The sequence below is a fragment of the Pelophylax lessonae genome (assembly GCF_965119305.1).
Source record: "Pelophylax lessonae genome assembly, chromosome: 9".
NCBI lineage: Eukaryota > Metazoa > Chordata > Amphibia > Anura > Ranidae > Pelophylax > Pelophylax lessonae.
The window spans coordinates 269,312,622-269,334,820 of record NC_138776.1 but is presented as its reverse complement, the minus strand read 5'-3'; the positions used below and the strand labels follow the sequence as shown (position 1 = coordinate 269,334,820).

Sequence of the window (22,199 nt, the reverse complement as noted above, 5' to 3'; positions counted from 1 at the left end):
CCCTGAGTACACCTAAAATTGATGCCTTGTTTAACTTGCTATTTAAAAATGTCTGATTGTGGGGGAATTGAATGTCTAGCAGCCTTTGAAGAAGTTTCAAAGAAAAAGGTGATGCCCCCCCCCCCTTATAAAATATGCCCAGAAAAAGCTGCATTATCAAATAGATGAGGAAGAGCAATAGAAACAGTTTTATCAGGGAAAACATAGTTCGCCGTAGTTGGCAGGACACTTTGAGGTTATTTTTTATATAGAATTATAGATAATGAGAAATTACATTTTGCTCATGGGTCCCTGTGTGAAAGGGAGCTCTGGTGCAACATTTTGAAAATTGGCTACTTGCCAAGAAAGGCTTCAAATGTAAATATCTTTGTTCCCGTTATAGTTATGGAATTTATTTTTGGACAGAAAGGGTTACCGCAATTAGTGTGACCATTGGACCCTGTTGGCACCGAGCCAAAAGTTTCAAATCAGATTAACTTTTTATCTGATTATAGTTTTTGAGTGATATTTTAGGGGTGTCCTCTATTGAAGGAGGGGAACCTCTGGTCAGGTTTTTGGAAAATTGACACGAGACCAAAAGTTTTTTTTGTAAGATTGGCACGGAGCCAAAAATGTTTTTGTTTTATCTGATTGTGGTATCTGATGTGCCATCTCTACTGATGGCCATACCATCCGATGCTACCCACTTCACAGTGAAGTAATGCGTTTTTTTAGCGTCCTAGTGAACGAGGAGACAAAGCCATCCTCGTTTCTTGTTTTTCAGTCCGGGTAACTGACTTGGTGTAGAAATGCCCTTAAAAATAGGTGATGGAGGTCAGTATACAGAAAGGATAGAGAAAGTTTATGTCCCTTAGAAACCCCAAGAAATTAGGACAATTATAGAAGATCTCCCAAACATTGCCAAGTGTCTTAAAGAAATGGTACAAAAGGTTGATGTGAATGGAGAAAACTCAGTAAGCTACATATACAGATATGTGTGGATTTTGATTGATTGTGCAGTACCTGAAAAATATGTGGATGTATGGAACACATTTGCACAAAATAAATAAATAAATAAGTGCACATGAATAAGGGATATTGAAGGTAGAGGCAGATGGCCAAAATACGTATGAAACAAAGATTGATAGGTTGAATGAAATTCTAAAGGAATGGGTAACAAGCATGTTTGATAAAGGACAGGATATCCAAATGTTATTGGATGTTGTTCAGAAGGAAGGTGAGGATGTATTGAACAATTGGAATAGATTCAAAGATGCTATACAGAAGCACAGTGATTGGGCGACTGAAAGTGAAGATGACATGAAACGACCTAAAGTGATAAATATTTTTTGTAAGTGGATTGTTGTCTGAGATTAGAAAAGAAATGGAGCTCCGCATAGCGGGCTGGAGAATTGAACCTGTCCCTGAGTTGGTTGACATAGCACAGATAGCTTGTGAAGTCTTACAAAAAAGAAAGGAAAAAATAGAGAGAAAGGAAAAAAACTAAAATAATGAATATGCAAGTCCCTGAGGTTAAGGAATAGGTTCCTGAACCCAGGGGAGCGCCAGTTTCTACCGTACAGGTGACGCCACAAGGAGTTCCCATGGCGGAACCCCCTTATCTCCCGTCAGGAGTTTCCAATTATGGGGTCCCACAGGCATTAAAGGAGAAGCTAGATGAATGGCAGCCCCCTAGAGGATCCATATTAGTACAATATGTCGATGATCTTTTGCTAGCCTCCCCTGAAGAGCAGGCCTGTAGTGAGGATTCCATTTCACTGATGAATTTTCTAGCCAAAATTGGCCAAAAGGTAGACGCCTCTAAAGTACAGTGGGTGCAATTAAAGGTACAATACCTGGGACATTGCATCTCGCAAGGTGTCAAACATCTATCTGATAAACGGAAAAAGGTAATTGCTTAAAGCGGAGTTCCACCCATTTTTAATACGTTGGATTACATAGATGTATGTAATCCCCTTTAACCACATAAGGCCCCGGAGGATTTGGCTGCTAAAAGACCAGGGGGTATTTTGCGATTCGGCACTGCGTGACTTTAACGGACAATTGCGCGGTCGTGCGACGCTGTACCTAAACGAATTTGACGTTCTTTTTTTCCCACAAACAGAGCTTTCTTTTGGTGGTATTTGATCACCTGTGCGATTTTTTGATCACGCGCTATAAACAAAAAAAGAGCGTCAATTTTGCAAAAATAACAATATTTTTCACATTTTTTTATATGAAATTCCCCAAAAAAAAAAGTAAAAATCAAAATTTTTTAACATTTTCGGCCAATTTGTTTTATGCTACATATGTTTGGTAAAAAAAAATCGCAAAAAGCGTATTTTGATTGGTTTGCGCAAAAGTTATCGCGTTTACTAACAAAGGGAAAGATTTTTGTCATTTTTGTTGTTTTTTTTTTTAACAAGTAATGGCGGCGATCTGCGATTTTTTTTTTTTTTTTTGCAGTACTGCGACATTGGGGCGGACAGATTGGACCCTTGACTGACATTTTTTGACACTTTTGGGGTTACCAGTGACATTTCTACAGTAATCAGTGCTATATATATGCACTGTTACTGTAAAATTACACTGGCAGTGAAGGGGTTAACTTTATTTGAGAGGGAGGGGCTGTGTGTGTCCCTAGGGGCGTGATTCTAACTGTGATTGGCTGTGGCTTGAGCTGTAGGAACACTGATCAACAGTCCTACATAGTAGAACCGTATGATCAGTGTTTCTACACAGGGGAGAATGACAGGCGGCTTGTTTACACTAGCCACCTAACTTTCTCCCTCTCCCCTGACGATCGCTGAGTGACCGGCGGACATCGGGTCCGCCGGTCACACGCGCGGGGGGGTCCGTGACCGAGCGGGAGCGTGCCGCCGGCGCGCGCTCGCTCCCCAGAGCCTCACAGGCTAGTGACGTACCGATACGTCACTCTGCCTGCGAGGGGCTGACCGCCGCAGTATATGTACTTGCAGCGGTCGGCAAGCGGTTAAAACGACTTTTACCAATGGAAACTTTTTTTTTTTTTCGCTAGTAAATACCTTAATTTCTGCTTTATTCCTCCTCTCCTCACTTCTGGGTCCGATCGGCGAATGACGTCATCGCCGATCGGACCCGGAAGTGAGGAGAGGAGAAATAAAGCAGAAATTAAGGTATTTACTAGCACAAAAAAAAAGTTTCCATTGGTAAAAGTCATTTTAAAGGGGATTACATACATCTAAAGTTACGAAAATGAGTGGAACTCCACTTTAACAACAAATGCCAAAAACTCTAAAACAATTGAAAGCATTTCTAGGATTGGTGGGATATGTCGGGGTTATTGGGGGTTGATTAAAATAATAATAGGTAAAAAGAAAAATGATTTTAAAAGCCATGTATCTCATATTATGCATAAGCGATACTAAATGGTACAGCATGGCGTCCATCTTGTTTTTAAGTTGAAACAAAGTTCATATATACTTGTTAAACAAAAATGTCTCTCACAGGCTTACAAAGGGTCTATGGTTTCAACAGAGATCTTTGTATTTCTATGTAATCGTAAATAAGACCCCTTTACACATCTCATCAGATAAGAATCAATTGGCGAGACATCGTACTAGTCACTCATGGCTAGTCTGTTATCTTATCTGTATATAACAATGAACAATATAGTCAGTATATTTCTTTTTAAGGATTATTTAAAAATAAGTTTTAGAAAACATCATCATATGTAAGATGTATATTAACGATAATACATTGTATTCTTATTAATATAGAAGTGTGAACTTGATACTTCTATAGTATTAGATATAGAATATATATATACATAAGTATACTTTTCTATGATGTGTAAGGACTTGTGCGTCTTAAAAACGAATTACTTCATGTTAAGGCATGTGGTAGGAGTGTTTATATAAGAATTGCTTTAGACTAGTTAAGTGCTCAAAGATGTCGTAAATTCTACCAACCTAGACTATGTCTGACAGCCCTATGGCATGGTCAAATAAGTAATGGCTTCTCACTAGCTAGAGGTCAATAGGTCATCAGATAACAAAATGTTTTTATTATGTTAAATACAAAATCTAATGAACGGTACGATACTGCCCTCTGGAGGCGAAATACCAGGTGCAGTCTTGAGATAATTTTAGATATGCCCATATAAAAATATTATGTTGTCTTAAAAATATAATTATTGAAATGGCATTACTTGCCAAGGTGAATGATGGAGACACAGGTGGACATTTATGTATGTACTGGTAGTCTGGACAAAGTTTTATGTTGTGTTATATGATTCATCTCACATATAGAGAAATCATCATTTAACTTTATTATACCAAGTATGGGGTTCATTTATCAAAAGGGGTGTGTCTATGATCTCACTAGTTTAGGTATAGAATATCCCGACCAATTGGGATAATGTTTCATCCCTCTGGGTTTTACTTATGGTAATTTTTATAGCTCTTTGTTCTTACCATATAAAAGACCAGCCCAGATATGAGAGAGGACACACATTACACTGCCCATCAGACAATACACTTACATCACACACGCTATTACATTCCTCAACAGACTCATCCAGACATACTCCATCTTGTCCATCATTCATCTGAAACTTGGAGGAAACTCCTCCCTCACTGGCATCCATCTTAGGACTCTGGTAACACCATCTTAAGTGTGGTAAATATGCCTTGCTGTATTATTTGATTTTATTCAACAATTGTTTATTCTTTCCTTATATGTTTTATATTGCATATTTAAGGGTAATGAGATTACAATTCCAGCCGTATAAGCCATAGTAGATTTTTCTCTAAAAAGCTGATTTTTGTTTTTATACATATCAGATTTAGTGCATTATTTGCAATTCTAAGTCTTCCGTTTTGCATGGCTTATTCTCATTCCTTCTGCAGTGGAATGACTTTCAACTATGCATTACGCAGACCATTGTAGTCTGTTTATATGGAACATTAATTTATGGCTTATACTATACCTGGGAAGAAATGGTAATCTTGCTTTCGTTTTGGTTTCACCTTCACTTTGTTTTACTTTCACTTTCATTATTGAGCTAAACATCACATTGCATTGATTATTTGAAGTTAGTATTTTTCTGTAGAAGTTATCTTTTTGTGTCATTTCTTGGTTGATCATATATTGTGTTTACATGTCTGGCGAATAAATATTTTTATATATATTCCACACTGTAGACTGTACTCACTTAAATTGGTATATGCTTTTAAAAAGAAATTAATCAATTAAAAAGAATTCACGACATTGATTTATGGCAATAGGTGAAGACTCTCCTTTTTCACAGATCTTTGCTTATTAACCATAAATAAATACACTGCTATATTCAGAGCAGTATAAATATTCTGACATAAGTACGAGCGCAAGATATTTATTATTAAATATTCTTACAGATACTGTAGGCAGTTTTTGCCCCAGTACTCCACGGTTGTAGGACCCCTACAGGAATTATTGAAGGGACAAACAAAGAGCAATTATAAATTCACTTCGGAAGAATTAACCCCTTCAGTTATGAAAGCATTTAAACAAATCAAGCAATCTTTGCTAACAGTGCCCAGTCTTGGTTTGCCAGATTATAGCAAAGATTTCTATTTATTTTGCACAGAAATAAATGGACATGCAAATGGGGTGTTAGCGCAACACTTCTGTGCCAGACATCGCCCAGTGGGGTACTACAGTTACCTATTGGACAGCGTTGACAGGGGGCTCCCTGGATGTCTAAAATCAGTAGTGGCGGCTGCCCTACTGGTTGAGAAAACTGTAGACATTGTATTGGGCAACACTTTGTATTTGATGTGCCCCCATGATTTGGAGGCTTTGTTAAATAGTGCCTATACTAAACACTTCTCAGTGCAGAGGATAACACATTACCATTTGATTTTCATATCAGCCTCCAACCTCAAAATTCAGCGCTGTCAGACTCTGAATCCGGCTACTTTTCTACCGGAAGCTGACAGTGAGGAAGTTGATGATTCTGAATACCTGATACATGATTGTGCTGCCTCTATTGACGAAGTAACAAAACCCAGATCTGATCTTCAGGATGAACTCATTGCTGGTCTGCCTGCATGTGCAGACTTGTTTGTGGATGGATCATCCCTAAGGAGACCAGATGGCCCGACCTTTGCCGCTTGTGCAGTGGCAAATGGCGATAACCGACTACTACATACAGAGATTCTGACAGGTTCCAGGTCAGCACAGGCAGCAGAATTAACAGCTCTCTGTGTTGCTTTTAATTGGGAGAAGGTGACTCTGTTAATATCTACAGTGACTCTGCCTATGCTGTAGGTATATTGCACAGTTTTGCACAATTATGGCAGGAAAGGGGTTATCTGACAGCAACAGGAACGCCCATTCAGCATAAAGAGTTAATTGTCAGATTGTTGTCTGCAGTTCAATTGCCCCTTAAAGTAGCAGTAATCAAATGCAAGGCATACACTAAGTCTGATGATTATGTGTCTGTGGGGAATGCCTTGGCTGATAAATATGCCAAAGAAGCTATTCACTCTTATCAGCCACCTGTAGTCCCTAAATTTTTTGTCACAGATCTTCAAGTAGACCTTAGTGTTCTTTTGGCTCTACAGGAAAATTTACCCCACCGATTCACTTGGTCTGTAAAAGGAGCTGTTTGCAGACAGGATGGTCTGTGGAGGTTGAATAACAAGCTGGTTGCTCCACCGACTGATATCTGTAAAGTGGAGATCTCATCACGAATTGTATCAATCCTATTTTTGGAGTGATTGGCGATCTCCTGGGCAGTGGATCAGTTAGTGGATGAAGGCAGTCGAGGACGAAGTAGCGTTAAGGGTAGAGAAGGGTTGATGGGCATGGGAAGATAAGTTGTTAATGAGAGTGATAAAATAGGTCTGCTTGGCAGTGAGGAGACAGAATTTGTATTTTTGGAGGGCAGATTTATATTGGTTGAAGTCTTTAGAAGACTTATTCTTACACCTGAGGCGCTCAAGAGATGTTTTTTGAGACTTCTGGTGTCATCTGTTTGCCATGGTTGTAGGGGTCGGGGCCTAAATCTGTGTGTACTGAGGGGGGCGAGCTCATCCAGGGTGGAGGACAGAGATCTTTTGTAGTCAGAAGTGGTTAGATTGTGGCAGGACATGGGTGAGATTTTGTCATAGAGGTGGTCAGTAGCAGGGAAGAGAATTGTTAGGTGGGGAAGGTTTCTATGGGTAACTGTTAGGTGGTTGGAGGGAGAGGAGGTGAAAGTCTGGGAGATTATGAAACTAATATTGTGATCAGAGAGAGAAAAAGGATTGTTGGAGAGCTTGCACAGAGTGCATAGGTAGGAGAATACATAGAAGGGTGTTGCCATTAGAGTGAGTGGAAGCATGAATCTATTGCTTCAAATCAAAAGAGGAGGGTAGACTGAAAAGTTTAGAAGTAGCAGGAGTGTTAGTTTTAACAGTGATGTTGAAGTCACCGAGAATAAATTTTGGAATTTCAGAAAAGAGAAAGTAAGGTAGCCAGTCATCAAGAAAGGTTGATACGAGTCCAGGAGGCAGATCACAGCACTTCTAAAAAGAACCTGGGGAAAATCGATAAATACAATGTGCCTTTAATGAGCAGAGTGACAGAGAGGCAGGTGGGTGAAGTACCTGAAAAATGCTATGTGGGACTAGGATTCCCACTCCACCTCCCTTCCATCCACAGGGTCTGAGGAAGAGAGTCCAGAGAAGGCCATCATGGGAGAGGGAAGCAGGAGCAGCAGTGTTGGATTCATGAAGCCAGGTTTCAGTAACAGCAAGTAGTTAGTGATAAAGAGGTCATGGACAGAATCTAATTTGTTACAGACAGAGCAGGCATTCCAAAGGGCGCAAGAACAGGGCAGGAACGAACTGAGCACAGCAACCAGGTACTTGCGGTTGGCAGACAGGCAGAGTGGCTCAACTACAGTCCAGTTACAAGGCAGGCAAGGTTCAGAATAGTCAGGGTCAAATCCATAGTCAAAAGGCAGGCAGAGTTCAGAGAGTAGTCGAGATCTGAATTAAGGCCTTCAACAAGGGAATCCAAAACCCAGAGCAGGGCAGACAAACAGAGAGCTCGGAGCATGTGTTAAAAACGCAATATCACAAGCATGGGACTGCAGGCTTGGCTGGCTTCAATCAGATTTGGTCTCCACCCAGAGACTGACCACATCACTCACTTTGCAGATAGACAGACAGAAAAAGAGAATGCATCACAGCCAAAACCAGGATGCTGGAATGAGGAGCAAGAGCACAACTGTCAGGAACCATAAACCAGGCAGAGACAGAAAATGCAGTTAAAAATCCCACCTTTAATGTAATAGCAAAAATAACACAGAACAGGAACGTAGTCAAAAACAGAAGCCAGGGTTTGGAAGCCAGAGCGAGTAATCAGACAAGCCGGGATCAGAAATCAGCATTGTCAGAAGCCAAAAATCAGGATCAGAAATCAGAAGAGACGTCAGCCAGGGCAAGTCATAACAGGAACACAGCAGAGACACGCTAGAGATGTTGACCAGGCAAAGGCACGGAGGAAATGAGCAAGGCAGTTTAAATAGCAAAAAGGGGCTGGCTGTAGGCTGGACTAATGAGGCAGGTAATGGTAACCAGGTGAGTCACTGTGGAAACAATGAGTTGATGTTAATTATCCGACAGCTGAGCAGCATCTGTGCACGAGTAGATAGATTGGAATATGTATGTCTTTATGTTTTAGGATTCAAATAAGAAAGAGGAAAAAAAATAATTTGTAGTAAATATCCGGAATTGTTTTTTTTTTTTTTTCCATAATCATTGCAGTCTCAGATATTCATCCTAAAATGCGATCAGTAAAGTCTCTGGAGTACACGGAGATCACAGGAATATAATGTGTCCTGACAAAACCCACAGAAAAAGTTCATCTTTTATTTTAGAAGAGGTGGGACGCACCCGGGAGAAATGATTCATTGTGTGAAGAAACCTCACACAGTGCCCCCCACAGCGCCCCCCACAGCTCTGCCTCCCAATGTCCCTCCTATCAGGGTCAGAGAATCCTATGACACCACACTGACCACACAGCTCCGCCTCCCAATGTCCCTCCTATCAGGGTCAGAGAATCCTATGACACCACACTGACCACACAGCTCCTCCTCCCAATGTCCCTCCTATCAGGGTCAGAGAATCCTATGACACCACACTGACCACACAGCTCCTCCTCCCAATGTCCCTCCTATCAGGGTCAGAGTATCCTATGTATCCATACTGACCACACAGCTCCCCCTCCTAATGTCCCTCCTATCAGGGTCAGAGAATTCTATGACACCACACTGACCACACAGCTCCTCCTCCCAATGTCCCTCCTATCAGGGTCAGAGTATCCTATGACACCACACTGACCACACAGCTCCTTCTCCCAATGTCCCTCCTATCAGGGTCAGAGTATCCTATGACACCACACTGACCACACAGCTCCCCCTCCTAATGTCCCTCCTATCAGGGTCAGAGAATCCTATGACACAACACTGACCACACAGCTCCTCCTCCCAATGTCCCTCCTATCAGGGTCAGAGTATCCTATGACACCACACAGCTCCTTCTCCCAATGTCCCTCCTATCAGGGTCAGAGAATCCTATGATGCCACACTGACCACACAGCTCCACCTCCCAATGTTCCTCCAATCAGTCAGAATATCCTATGTCATGACACTGACCACACAGCTCCGCCTCCCAATGTCTCTCCTATCAGGGTCAGAGAATCCTATGACACCACACTGACCACACAGCTCCACCTCCCAATGTTCCTCCAATCAGTCAGAATATCCTATGTCATGACACTGACCACACAGCTCCGCCTCCCAATGTCTCTCCTATCAGAGTTAGAGAATCCTATAACACCACACTGACCTCACAGCTCCTCCTTCCAATGTCCCTCCAATCAGGGTCAGAGAATCCTATGACACCACACAGCTCCACCTCCCTATGTTCCTCCAATCAGAGTCAGAATATCCTATGTCATGACACTGACCACACAGCTCCGCCTCCCAATGTCTCTCCTATCAGGGTCAGAGTATCCTATAACACCACTCTGACCACACAGATCCTCCCAATTTCCCTCCTATCAGGGTCAGAGAATACTATGATAACACACTGACCACACAGCTCCTCCTATCAGGGTCAGAGAATCCTATGACACAAAGGCATAACTAGAACCTTCAGGTCCCCAGTGCAAGAAAGCATGAAGGGCCCCCCTGAGCCCCGGCCAAGGCCCTTCCCAATTATCCCGGGGCTGGAGGGCAGCAGGACCTGGATAGGAGGGCATCGGGGGTGACACATAGAGGAACAAATCCCCTCCATTTTCAGTCGCTGAATACCTAAGGGAGGGAGAGGAGGAGAACTTGGCTTTTAGCAGCTGCAGGAGAAAAAGGGAGGGGATTTATTCCTCTATATGCCCCCCCTTCTCATCCAGGTGTACAGGGGAAACACATGGCCCACAACCATTGCGACCCTTTTAGTTACGCCCCTGGGATGAGTGGCAGTGGTGGTGGGGGGGATGGGATCAGTGGCAGCGGTGGTGGTGGGGGGTTGGGATGATTGGCAGCTGTGGTGGAGGGGGGATGGAATGGGATAAGTGGCAGTGGTGGTGGGAATGGAATGATTGGCAGGGGTGGTGGGGGGATGGGATGGAATGAGATACGGGGTGGTGGTTGGGGGGGTAATGGGATAAGATCAGTGGCAGCGGTGGTGGTGGTGGGGGGGGGGTGAGTGGCAGCGGTGAGGGGGAGATGGGAGCAGTTGTGGTGGGGGGATGGGATGAGTGGCAGTGGTGAGGGGGGCATGGTATCAGTGGCAGCAAAGGTGCTGGTGTGGGGGGGATCAGTGGCAGCGGTGAGGAGGAGATGGGAGCAGTGGTGAGGGGGGAATGGGATCAGTGGCAAGGGTGGTGGTTGGGGGGGGACGGAATGGGATGAGTAGTAGCAGTGGTTGGGGGGATGGATTCATTTGGAGCAAAGGTGCTGGTGTGTGTGTGGAGGGGGGAGTGGGGTGGGAATCAGTGGCAGTGCTGATATTGAGGGATGGGATCAGTGTCACTCACTTGCAGATCACTCGGTCCCTCATCCTTGCTTGGTCTCAGTATATCATTGGCTTTCTTCCTGTGTCTCCAGTAACTCCTATCCCATCATGGGGTCTCCTCACACGGTGGAGAGCTCCTCCCCCTTCACTCTATTGGCCCAGCCCGGGTCAGCTGATTTTCTCTTTCAGTCTCCTGACATTGTATCTCCCTACCCTACTGAAATCAATGGGCGGGCAGAGAAGATGGGCGGGGACTGTGTGCCTGTGAGTACCCATGACTGCGGGTAGAGAGGATGGGTGGGGCGGGGACTGTGTGCCTGTGAGAGTGCACGTTAATGACCAGTGTACTATCTCCCGAGCAGCAGTGGGCCCCCCTACAGTGGTGGAACTCCAGGATCCATTTAGCAAGTGCGACTGCTGCAACCCTGGTAATTCCCCCACTGCTATGACATGACACTGACCACACAGCTCCTCCTCCCAATGTTTCTCCAATCAGGGCCAGAGAAACCTATGACATGACACTGACCTCACAGCTCCCCCATCAAATATCTCTCTATCCGACTCTTTTTTTCTGATGCTCTTATGATGTGGGCCGAACCCCAGGCCTCCTTACTTTCAAAGTAGGGCTGTTGGACCTGCATTGTATGTAATATCAGAAATCTCAGCATGAAGTGGGGTTTAAATAAAAAGAGACCTGACCAGAGAGGTGAGGAGGATTCTGGGAATGTCATTTGATTTTACTATTTGTGTTCAAATCTAGAGTTTTCCTCCTGTGAAGTCTGGAGATCATATGACCATCACATTGCCTCCACCTCCCTCCCTGATAGAATAGAGAAATAAAAAGAAGATTTGAGAAGTCACCAGAGAGATCATCGAGTTGCTAAAAGGAGAGGTGAGCGGTGCTGGGAAGGACGTCATGATGGAGAATCAGCCGCCCCTCACATCACCGGGTAAGAGGAGACTTTATTGTAAAGGAGAGAGCAGTACGGAGGGTCCACCTAGATCCCCCATCATCTGATAAACACATAGAAACAATGTATTCAGTCAGTGTGTGTGTTTCCTACAGATGGATCCAGTAATGGGAACCCACCAGAGAGATGTCCCCGTCCTCTGTATTCCCAGGATTCCACACAGGAAGGTCACACCATCCCCCACCATCATCAGGTAGATGAGGAACAATCACTGATAGTATCATTAGGATCTGTACATTATCTGCATTGTTACCATTGATGTCATTTTTATTATATATTCAGAGTGGAAACCTGAGAGATTCTACAGTTGAGGTTAAAGAAGAGATAAAAGAGGAGGATGATGAGGATGGGGTGATGAAGGAGTCAGAGTTTCTAAAGGAATGCAAAGATCTGTATCAGGACACCATGGAGGAGTCATCCAGCTACAGAAACCCACCAGAGAGATGTCCCCATCCTCTGTATTCCCAGGACTCCACACAGGAAGGTCACACTATTCCTCACTGTTACAAGGTTGGTGGATTGGAGCATCTAGAACATGGACTTCTGGAGAGGATGTGTTTTTATATATAATATCACAATAATAAAGCTTATATCTTCCAGATGATATTCTCTCTCTCATTTTCTTGGTTTAGAGTGGAGATCCAATCGATATAGAATTTGAAGTTAAAGCAGAAGAAGAAGAGACGTATGTGAGGGATGATCAGCAGTCTATGGAGGAGGATGGAATAACGGGGACATTTATAGAGGAGGACACTCCTACAGAGATCAGCACAGGTGGGTCATTAACACTAAATCCATTCCTCCACCCATACTGCTCACTGATTGGTCCAGAGTAGGGCGGGGACTGGGTGATATCAGCCTGTAATACCGTGGTCACTTTCCTGATCTGTGTTCCCCGTCCTGTATTCCTGTATTTCTCTCGGATAATCTTCCTTCTCTGTGCTGCAGACACAATTTATGTCTCTAGACTGGATTTATGGAGATTCTGGGGTTCAGCTGGCATCAAAATGTTGATAATTACCATAGACGTTGCTTGACCTAGACACCTGGGGTATGTATCTTGGTTCTTCTGCCCCATGCCCGGGTCTAGCAAGATCTCTGACAGAACAATTCTCCTGGGGTTACTTGCTCTGTTATTTGATGGCTGTGCCGGGTGGAGGGATATGTCTGTATAGTCTCACACCCAAGTCACTGAGTGCAGTCTCAGGAGATGGGAGGCAGCGGTGTGGGACCTCTGCAACTGATTACTGAACACAAATCTAATGATTCCTGATCCCTGCACTATATACTCTATGTTGTACATTACATACTCCTGACTTCTGCTCTCTCCCCTCCACCCTCTGCTATATATACACATAATATGGATTCTCTTTTGTTACACCCATTTCCTACCAGCTGGACATTTTATATCTGATGATTTGATTGGAGGACAGACTTTTACATGGTGATAATAATGTGATAACATCCTCCAACTTTGAAACCTTAAACAGAAAGTGATAATGAGGGAGGAGTCAGTAACCCAATGATGGTGGTCTTCAGGATCAGTCCAGTCTTCATCTTGGTTGTTCCCCCCCATCCTCACTCTCTGACCTCTGGTGGGGCTCAGCCCCACTTTTATTCATGACGAAATCATGGACTAAATAAGGAAGTGCGGGACTTCTTGTGTTGGGAAGATGGCAGTGAGTGATAGAGGGGGAGGGGACACTCGTCCTATAATCCCTTCATCACTGTCACTCCTATAAAAGACAGTTCTTGTTGTTTCCTCACTCTCTGACTAAGGTCCATGAATAAAGAAATGAACTGGTAGGAGATCAGAGGACCCATTTACTAGTTACCTTGAGGGGGAATTGTAAGATCCTCAGAGACAAAGCTGTCTGATGTGGGCGGAGTCCTGATTTGGGGGAACCAATCTGCTGATGTCTAGTAATAATCTTTGTATTTCTATTTTAGTAGATGGACGGGAGATGAGGAAAACCTCAGAGGATTGTCTCACTTTGTCTCCAGACTGTAAAGAAGATGAGGACATCACACAGTATAGTCCAGGAGAAAACCCGGCTACCTCAAATGTCCATCCGGCACCACACAGTGTAGATGGACCATCGTATTCCTCCTATCCTGAGGAACCTCAGACTGTGAAGGACGGTGCCGGACCATCGTATTCCTCTTATCCTGAGGAACCTCAGACTGTGAGGGACAGTGCTGTCCTTACAACAGATAAGAGGTTCTCCTTTACTAAGAGCGGGAAGTGTTTCCGTTTTAAATCCAAGCTTAATTTGCATAAAATATTTCATACTGGTGAGAAGCTGTATTCCTGCCCTGAGTGCGGGAAAGGTTTTTCACAGAAATCTGATCTTTCCAAGCATCAGAGATTGCACACCGGTGAGAAGCCATATTCCTGTCCTGAGTGCGGGAAATCTTTTTTACAGAAGTCCTATCTTTCCACACATCAGAGATTTCACACGGGGGAAAAGCCGTATTCTTGTCCTGAGTGCGGGAAATGTTTTTCAATGAAGTCCCATCTTTCCACACATCAGAGATCTCACACGGGTGAGAAACCGTATTCCTGTCCTGAGTGCGGGAAATGTTTTTCACAGAAGTCCAATCTGTCAATGCATCAGAGGTTGCACACGGGTGAGAAACCGTATTCCTGTCCTGAGTGCGGGAAATTTTTTTCAGAGAAGTCCAATCTTTCCACACATCAGAGATCTCACACTGGTGAGAAGCCGTATTCCTGTCCTGAGTGCGGGAAATGTTTTTTAGTGAAGTCCCATCTTTCCAGACATATGAGATTGCACACTGGTGAGAAGCCGTTTTTCTGTCCTGAGTGCGGGAAATGTTTTTCAGAGAAGTACCAACTTTCCTCACATCAGAGATCTCACACTGGTGAGAAGCTGTATTCCTGTTCTGAGTGCGGGAAATGTTTTTCAGAGAAGTCCCATCTTTCCTCACATCAGAGATCTCACACTGGTGAGAAGCTCTATTCCTGTTCTGAGTGCGGGAAATGTTTTGCACAGAAGTCCCATCTTTCCACACATCAGAGATCTCACACTGGTGAGAAGCCGTATTCCTGTTCTGAGTGTAGGAAATGTTTTGCACAGAAGTCCAGTCTTTACAAACATCAGAGATCTCACACAGGGGAGAAGCCGTATTCCTGTCCTGAGTGCGGGAAATGTTTTTCAGCGAAGTCCACTCTTTCCACACATCAGAGTTTGCACACTGGTGAGAAGTCATATTCCTGTCATGAGTGCGGAAAATGTTTTGCACAGAAGTCCCATCTTTACACACATCAGAGATCTCACACAGGGGAGAAGCCGTATTCCTGTCCTGAGTGCGGGAAATTTTTTTCACATAAGATCGTTCTTTCCAAACATCAGAGATTGCACACTGGTGAGAAGCCATATTCCTGTTCTGAGTGTGGGAAATGTTTTGCACAGAAGTCCACTCTTTACAGACATCAGAGATCTCACACGGGGGAGAAGCCGTATTCCTGTTCTGAGTGTAGGAAATGTTTTGCACAGAAGTCCAGTCTTTACAAACATCAGAGATCTCACACAGGTGAGAATTCATATTCCTGTCATGAGTGCGGAAAATTTTTTGCACAGAAGTCCCATCTTTACACACATCAGAGATCTCACACAGGGGAGAAGCCGTATTCCTGTCCTGAGTGCGGGAAATGTTTTGCACACAAGTCCAAACTTTACAGACATCAGAGATCTCATACTGGGGAGAAGCCGTATTCCTGTCCTGAGTGCGGGAAATGTTTTTCAGAGAAGTCCACCCTTTCCGTGCATCAGAGATCTCACACTGGTGAGAAGCCGTATTCCTGTCCTGAGTGCGGGAAATGTTTTTCAGATAAGTCCACTCTTTCCGTACATCAGAGATCGCACACTGGTGAGAAGCCGTATTCCTGTTCTGAGTGTGTGAAATGTTTTGCACGGAAGTCTATTCTTTACAAACATCAGAGATCTCACACGGGAGAGAAGCCGTATTCCTGTCCTGAGTGCGGGAAATGTTTTTCAGAGAAGTATACTCTTTACAGACATCAGAAATCTCACACAGGGGAGAAGCCGTATTCCTGCCCTGAGTGCGGGAAATGTTTTGCACACAAGTCCCATCTTTACAAACATCAGAGATCTCACGCGGGGGAGAAGCCGTATTCCTGTCCTGAGTGAGGGAAATGTTCCTCACTGAAGTCCTGTCTTCCTGTACATCAGGGGTCCCACACAACCCTGGAGGTGTATTAGTGCCTTGAGTGCGAGAAATGTCTTCTATATGAATGTTGGTGGACATGTGGGTAAGAAGCACACCCTGATATACACCTCAGATATACTCCATGGCTGATCTTCATCATGTAAGAAAAACTTCATAAGGAGATCAGAGATCACCAAACACATGGATGAAGTGTTGTCCCGTGTTGGCCATTGATAGCAGGAGAAAAATAAAAATGGAGTCCTTACCTTTCATTGGCTGAGTACATTTTGTGCTGGAAGATTTCACTTACAGATCTGGTTGTTATAAATGTGTTGATGAAATGTGACCAGCATTCCCCCAGTCATGGTGAATTGGGATTTCCTATAATGGTCAGTTCCATCTATTGGCCATAATGTGCTTTCCTGACAGATGTCCATGGCAGCATACGTTTGGGTAGCTCCGCCCTCGTTCCTCCCCCATAAGACTCCACCCCCATAAATGTTCAGGATAAGCCAATGGCTGCGTTCCTTTTTTGTCCTCTTCACTTATAGGACCATTTTTGTATGAAGTTTTTCTACCTATTGGAAGTATTGGTGGGCGGGTCTGGTGCTGGGCAGCTGTGCGGGATGTCAGGAGCTTCCTTTGGTATCCAGAAGTCTTCCAGGATGTCCCGAGTGGTCACTGAGTCCCCAGCTATCAGCGGGGTGGTGTTCTGGCACACATATGTAGATGATCCATGCCTGGAGAGTGGGCCCTGACATTGGCATTGGCTGGGAGCCCAGCTGTTAGCGGGTGGCCATTAAGTGTTAGACACGTGAAATTCGTTTCGGTGCGAATACAAATTACAACAATTTTTTGGTTATTCCTAGAATCAGATGTATCCAAATCTCCAAATGAAATTGTAATGAATTTCGTTGAAATCTGTTAAAATTTGCTTTGTTTATTCATTTTCTATCGAATTCCAACTTTTCAGAACTATTTCAATTGTCTCCAATGACCAGTCTAGGGGATGTGTTTTTATGTTTTATTTGGAGAACTTGGATAGGAGAAGAAAAACCAGAGCTAACATGAGAGTCCCAACATCCTATCTGTTCAGAGAAATGGGAGCCTACAGATGTTCACAAGGACCCACTGTCATATGTGTGGGCTTTAAGGGCACAGCATGAGACAGATAACAACTACATGGATTTATCCTAAAATAACATTTATTGATTTATCCAAACCAGATCTCAATAAAATGAGGAAACTGGCCCCAAACTGAGCTCAGCTCGTACACATGAGATCAATGTCTCCTACTAATTTCACTCATGTACATCATACATATATAAGGATAAGTTGGTATATATTATAAGGTTCCTGTAGGTATAGATATTTCCTCTCTTCACTTAGATGTAACATTTAGTGAAGGCCATGTACTTTATTACTGAATATATCTTATTACTATTATAACAATCTCCTTACTATATGGATTTTTTTGTGTCAGCTTTTTTTGTATACATGTCTGCATCATATTTGTTACTGATGTCAACATTTGTATCAATTACTGTATGTATAATAAATGACTACGTTCAGATTCTCTTTTTGTATATCTTAGTTGGTGACTTGCCTCATAAAGTCCCACGACCTCTGTTTTCTGTTTGCATTAACCATTAGGGATGGAGGCACTTCACTGTGTTTTGCTTTGGATCATATTCCTCTATCTTCATCTGTTCACTGGTCAACGCGTTTCACACAAGGCTTCTTCAGGACTATAAAGATGTACAGACAGTTTTCTCTTAAAATGAACAGACTCGATATTAGTGTTTCATAAACATAGAACATAATCTGTATTCATGTACATCATAATAAATACAAACATGGCTTACTAGCACACGTCCTTCCTTCCAACCCCCAACAATTTAACCCGACCTGGGGCGGACACAGGGGGAAAAATCAGACCAAAATGTGTTGTGTATATACAGGTATCTGTCCTGATGATCCTAGGTACAAGATAAAATATACAGTATCTCACAAAAGTAAGTACACCCCTCACATTTTTGTAAATATTTTATTCTACCTTTTCATGTGACAACACTGAAGAAATGACACTTTGCTACAATGTAAAGTAGTGAGTGTACAGCTTGTATAACAGTGTAAATTTGCTGTTCCCTCAAAATAAATCAACACACAGCCATTAATGTTTAAACCGCTGGCAACAAAAGTGAGTACACCCCTAAGTGAAAATGTCCAAATTGAGCCCAATTAGTCATTTTCCCTCCCCGGTGTCATGTGACTCATTAGTGTTACAAGATCTCAGGTGTGAATGGGGAGCAGGTGTGTTACATTTGGTGTTATCGCTCTCACTCTCTCATACTGGTCACTGGAAGTTCAACATGGCACCTCATGGCAAAGAACTATCTGAGGATCTGAAAAAAAGAATAGTTGCTCTACATAAAGATGGCCTAGGCTATAAGAAGATTGCCAAGACATTGAAACTGAACTGCAGCATGGTGGCCAAGACCATACAGCGGTTTAACAGGACAGGTTCCACTCAGAACAGGCCTCGCCATGGTCGACCAAAGGGGTTGAGTGCACGTACTCAGCGTCATATCCAGAGGTTGTCTTTGGGAAATAGACGTATGAGTGCTGCCAGCATTGCTGCAGAGGTTGAAGGGGTGGGGGGGGGGGGGGTCAGCCTGTTGGGGCTCAGACCATACGCCGCACACTGCATCAAATTTGTCTGCATGGCTGTCATCCCAGAAGGAAGCCTCTTCTAAAGATGATGCACAAGAAAGTGCACAAACAGTTTGCTGAAAACAACTAAGGACATGGATTACTGGAACCACGACCTGTGGTCTGATGAGACCAAGATAAACTTATTTGGTTCAGATGGTGTCAAGAATGTGTGGCAGCAACCAGGTGAGAACTACAAAGACAAGTGTGTCTTACCTACAGTCAAGCATGGTGGTGGTCTTGGGCTTCATAAAGCTGAGGGTAAAGGTGATGGACTGGCCAAGCATGTCTCCAGCCCAAAACTCTATTGAGCATCTGTGGGGCATCCTCAAATGGAAGGTGGAGGAGCGCAAGGTCTCTAATATCCACCAGCTCTGTGATGTCATGGAGGAGTGGAAAAGGACTCCAGTGGCAACCTGTGAAGCTCTGGTGAACTCCATGCCCAAGAGGGTTAAGGCAGTGCAGAGACTGGTCCGCAGGCTAGTTTTCCAATATTATGACGACCTCAAACACACCTCAAAGACGACCACTGCCTTGCTAGAGAAGGCGATGGACTGGCTAAGCATGTCTCCAGACCTAAACGCTATTGAGCATCTGTGGGGCATCCTCAAACGGAAGGTGAAGGAGCGCAAGATCTCTAACATCCACCAGCTCCATGATGTCATGAAGGTGTGGAAGAGGACTCCAGTGGCAACCTGTGAAGCTCTGGTGAACTCCATGCCCAAGAGGGGAAAATAATGGTGGCAACACAAAATATTGACATTTTGGGCCCAGTATGGACATTTTTACTTAGGGGTGTACTCACTTTTGTTGCCAGCGGTTTAGACATTAATGGCTGTGTGTTGAGTTATTTTGAGGGGACAGCAAATTGTCACTGTTATACAAGCTGTACACTCACTACTTTACATTGTAGCAAAGTGTAATTTCTTCAGTGTTGTCACATGAAAAGATAGAATAAAATATTTACAAAAATGTGAGGGGTGTACTTACTTTTGTGAGATACTGTATATGTGTAGTAGTGTGATCTTAGACATACAAATTCTTATACATGAAAAAGGCGGGATAGAAACTACACTTTATAGAAAACCGACAGCCGGAAACACAGTTTTACATGCCAATAGCTGTCATCCAAACCCCCGGTACATAGTATACCCTACTCCTAGTATCTTAGTGTAGCGGGGTCTTCCATTATACAAGTTCTAAAAGACTGCTGCTTGACATTTGAGAGGAACTCGGCTCCATCTAGTGGCCAAAAGGACACATTGCAGCGGCTATGGAATGTCTTTTGATGTTATTTTCCTTTCAGGAAGTTGAGCAGTCTTCATCGCCCATAGTGCTTTGAGAATACCAGGGTGCACTGCTGCACCGCACAGCCTTCTGGGGGAAGCTTTATAAAGGAAGGGAGGAGCCAGGCTCACTCTCTTGGGAAAGACACAGTGAGACAAGCAGGATGCCAGTGCTGTGGGCTGATGCTGTATGCTAGGCCGAAACTCCTGGGCCTTAAGTGACTAAGTTGCAGTGTTTCATCTCCAGTAGAGGATCCCTCCTGGAGGTCCCATCGATGTTCTACAGAGACCAGACTCATCCACCCCAAATACCTAGCGCGGCTGGTGACAGAGGCCGGAGACTGAGACAGCAGCGGAGGCTTCCTGGGAGACAGTCCTGTTGGTGAGAGGGCACCTGCCCAAAAAACTGACTCTATCTATCAAATAAGTAACTTTAGTCAGGATTAGCCTTAGAGTAGTAGAAGGCAATATACCAGGTGGCCCAGTACATCTCTCACAGAAGTTTTACCGGCAATCCTGCACAGACACCCCGCGGTGATTACTAACTGTTTGCTGCCATTCTCTCTATTGATCACCCATCCTCAATGTGGATTACAAATTGCGAGTGCACCAACGTTGCTAGCGAAGATATAGAGAAGAAACAGCGGACTCAGATAGGTCTGACATTCTGATACTGTGTCTAACTGAATGCTGAGCCTTATCTCCAAAAGTATAATAGTGATTAAGATGGCGGTCCTATAGGCTCTGAGACATTTCCTGAAACAATTAATGTGCCCTTGAGGAATGATATCACAGTATTTATCTTATCTTTGATTAATTAATTAGTATATCCTTTTACAAAGTCATATTTTACTGTATCGAAACTGTTTATTTGATTCACAGTAAATAACTTTCCTGTTTAAAAGCAAGCTTGTGTGTGGTCACCTTGTATTACCCAGAAGGACTGCAGCTGGAGAGAGGTAACAGGTCATTATTATTTATTGAAGTGTTATATTCCAATCTGTGTAGCCATTTGGTAATCCAGTCCTATTCTGGGTCAGTTGTGCCTAGGGAGGGTTCGAGCCAATTCTGTGGGTTGTTAGGCAGGACGTAGACCCAATAATCTAATCAGCAGCTCCTGCGGGGGTGGTGCTACACGTGGGGGCTCGTCCGGGATGATCTACAGTCCTGCAACACAACCCTCTCAGCCACAGAATCCCCCTCAACGCAGAAATGGATCCTACCGCTGCAGCCGAGTGGTGCAGGGAAGAGAATGTCGTAGTGGAAAATGGCCTGGTGGTTGAAATCAAGGGAGAGGTCTGGACTGAGGAAAAACTCCTCCCAGTTTTAAGGGCACTGTCCACAGACAGGAAATTCTGGGTGACTGACATAAAGACAGACACCACCGTTCCACACACGTATGCATTGTGTGAGTGGAGGAAGGGGGTCCCTGATTACTTTAAGGGAACCAGTGTAAAGACTACTGACCAAACAGAACTTTTCTTAATACATCCAGAAGTCCTTACTGAAGGTCCCTCATCCACCACTCCTGGGGGATCCAGCAAAGAAAAAGGTGTCCAAGAAGGGAGTCCAGAGTCACCACCTTTGTCTACCTTTAGCTCAGAACTGTGTGCTGTTCTCGGGGAAATCGTAGCAAAATGTAGTAAGGACTCCCCAAACTATCTGATGACTGAATATAGGAAGCTCAGGACATTCTCTGGGAAACAGCCTGTGCCTTCGACAGAAGACGGGTTTGAAGAGTGGTTAGATACCGCCACTCAGGCTTTGGAAGAGTGGGAGGTACCAGAACAGCACAAGAAACAGAGAATCACAGAAAGTTTAAAGGGACCTGCACTAGAGGCCGTACGTAATCTCAAGCTAAGCAAAAAGAACTGTACTGCACAGGATTATCTAGACATTCTACAAGATGTATTTGGTCGGACGGAGAACGTGGCTGAACTTCTTTACCAGTTAGACCACTGTTACCAAGAAGAGGAAGAGAAGTTGTCCGAATTTATTAGACGCCTAGATAAGATCATCCACCAGATCTTGAT

General features: G+C 43.9%; 3 protein-coding genes across 3 annotated transcripts in view; all 3 read left to right on the top strand.

Moving 5' to 3' along the window:
- LOC309564035 (uncharacterized protein) overlaps positions 1 to 16,149 on the top strand; it is a gene marked incomplete at both ends in the record, with an annotated part of 33,672 nt that extends 17,523 nt beyond the window's left edge. Inside the window, one exon of the mRNA XM_082268660.1 lies at positions 14,346 to 16,149. Within this exon, the coding sequence (XP_082124786.1) occupies positions 14,346 to 16,149 (1,804 nt within the window). The remainder of the gene's footprint in view (positions 1 to 14,345) is intronic.
- Positions 1 to 22,199, top strand: part of LOC309564458 (uncharacterized protein) — a 1,566,033-nt gene that overhangs the window by 191,188 nt on the left and 1,352,646 nt on the right. The window lies entirely within an intron of this gene.
- LOC309564033 (uncharacterized protein) overlaps positions 1 to 22,199 on the top strand; it is a gene marked incomplete at both ends in the record, with an annotated part of 247,142 nt that overhangs the window by 180,782 nt on the left and 44,161 nt on the right.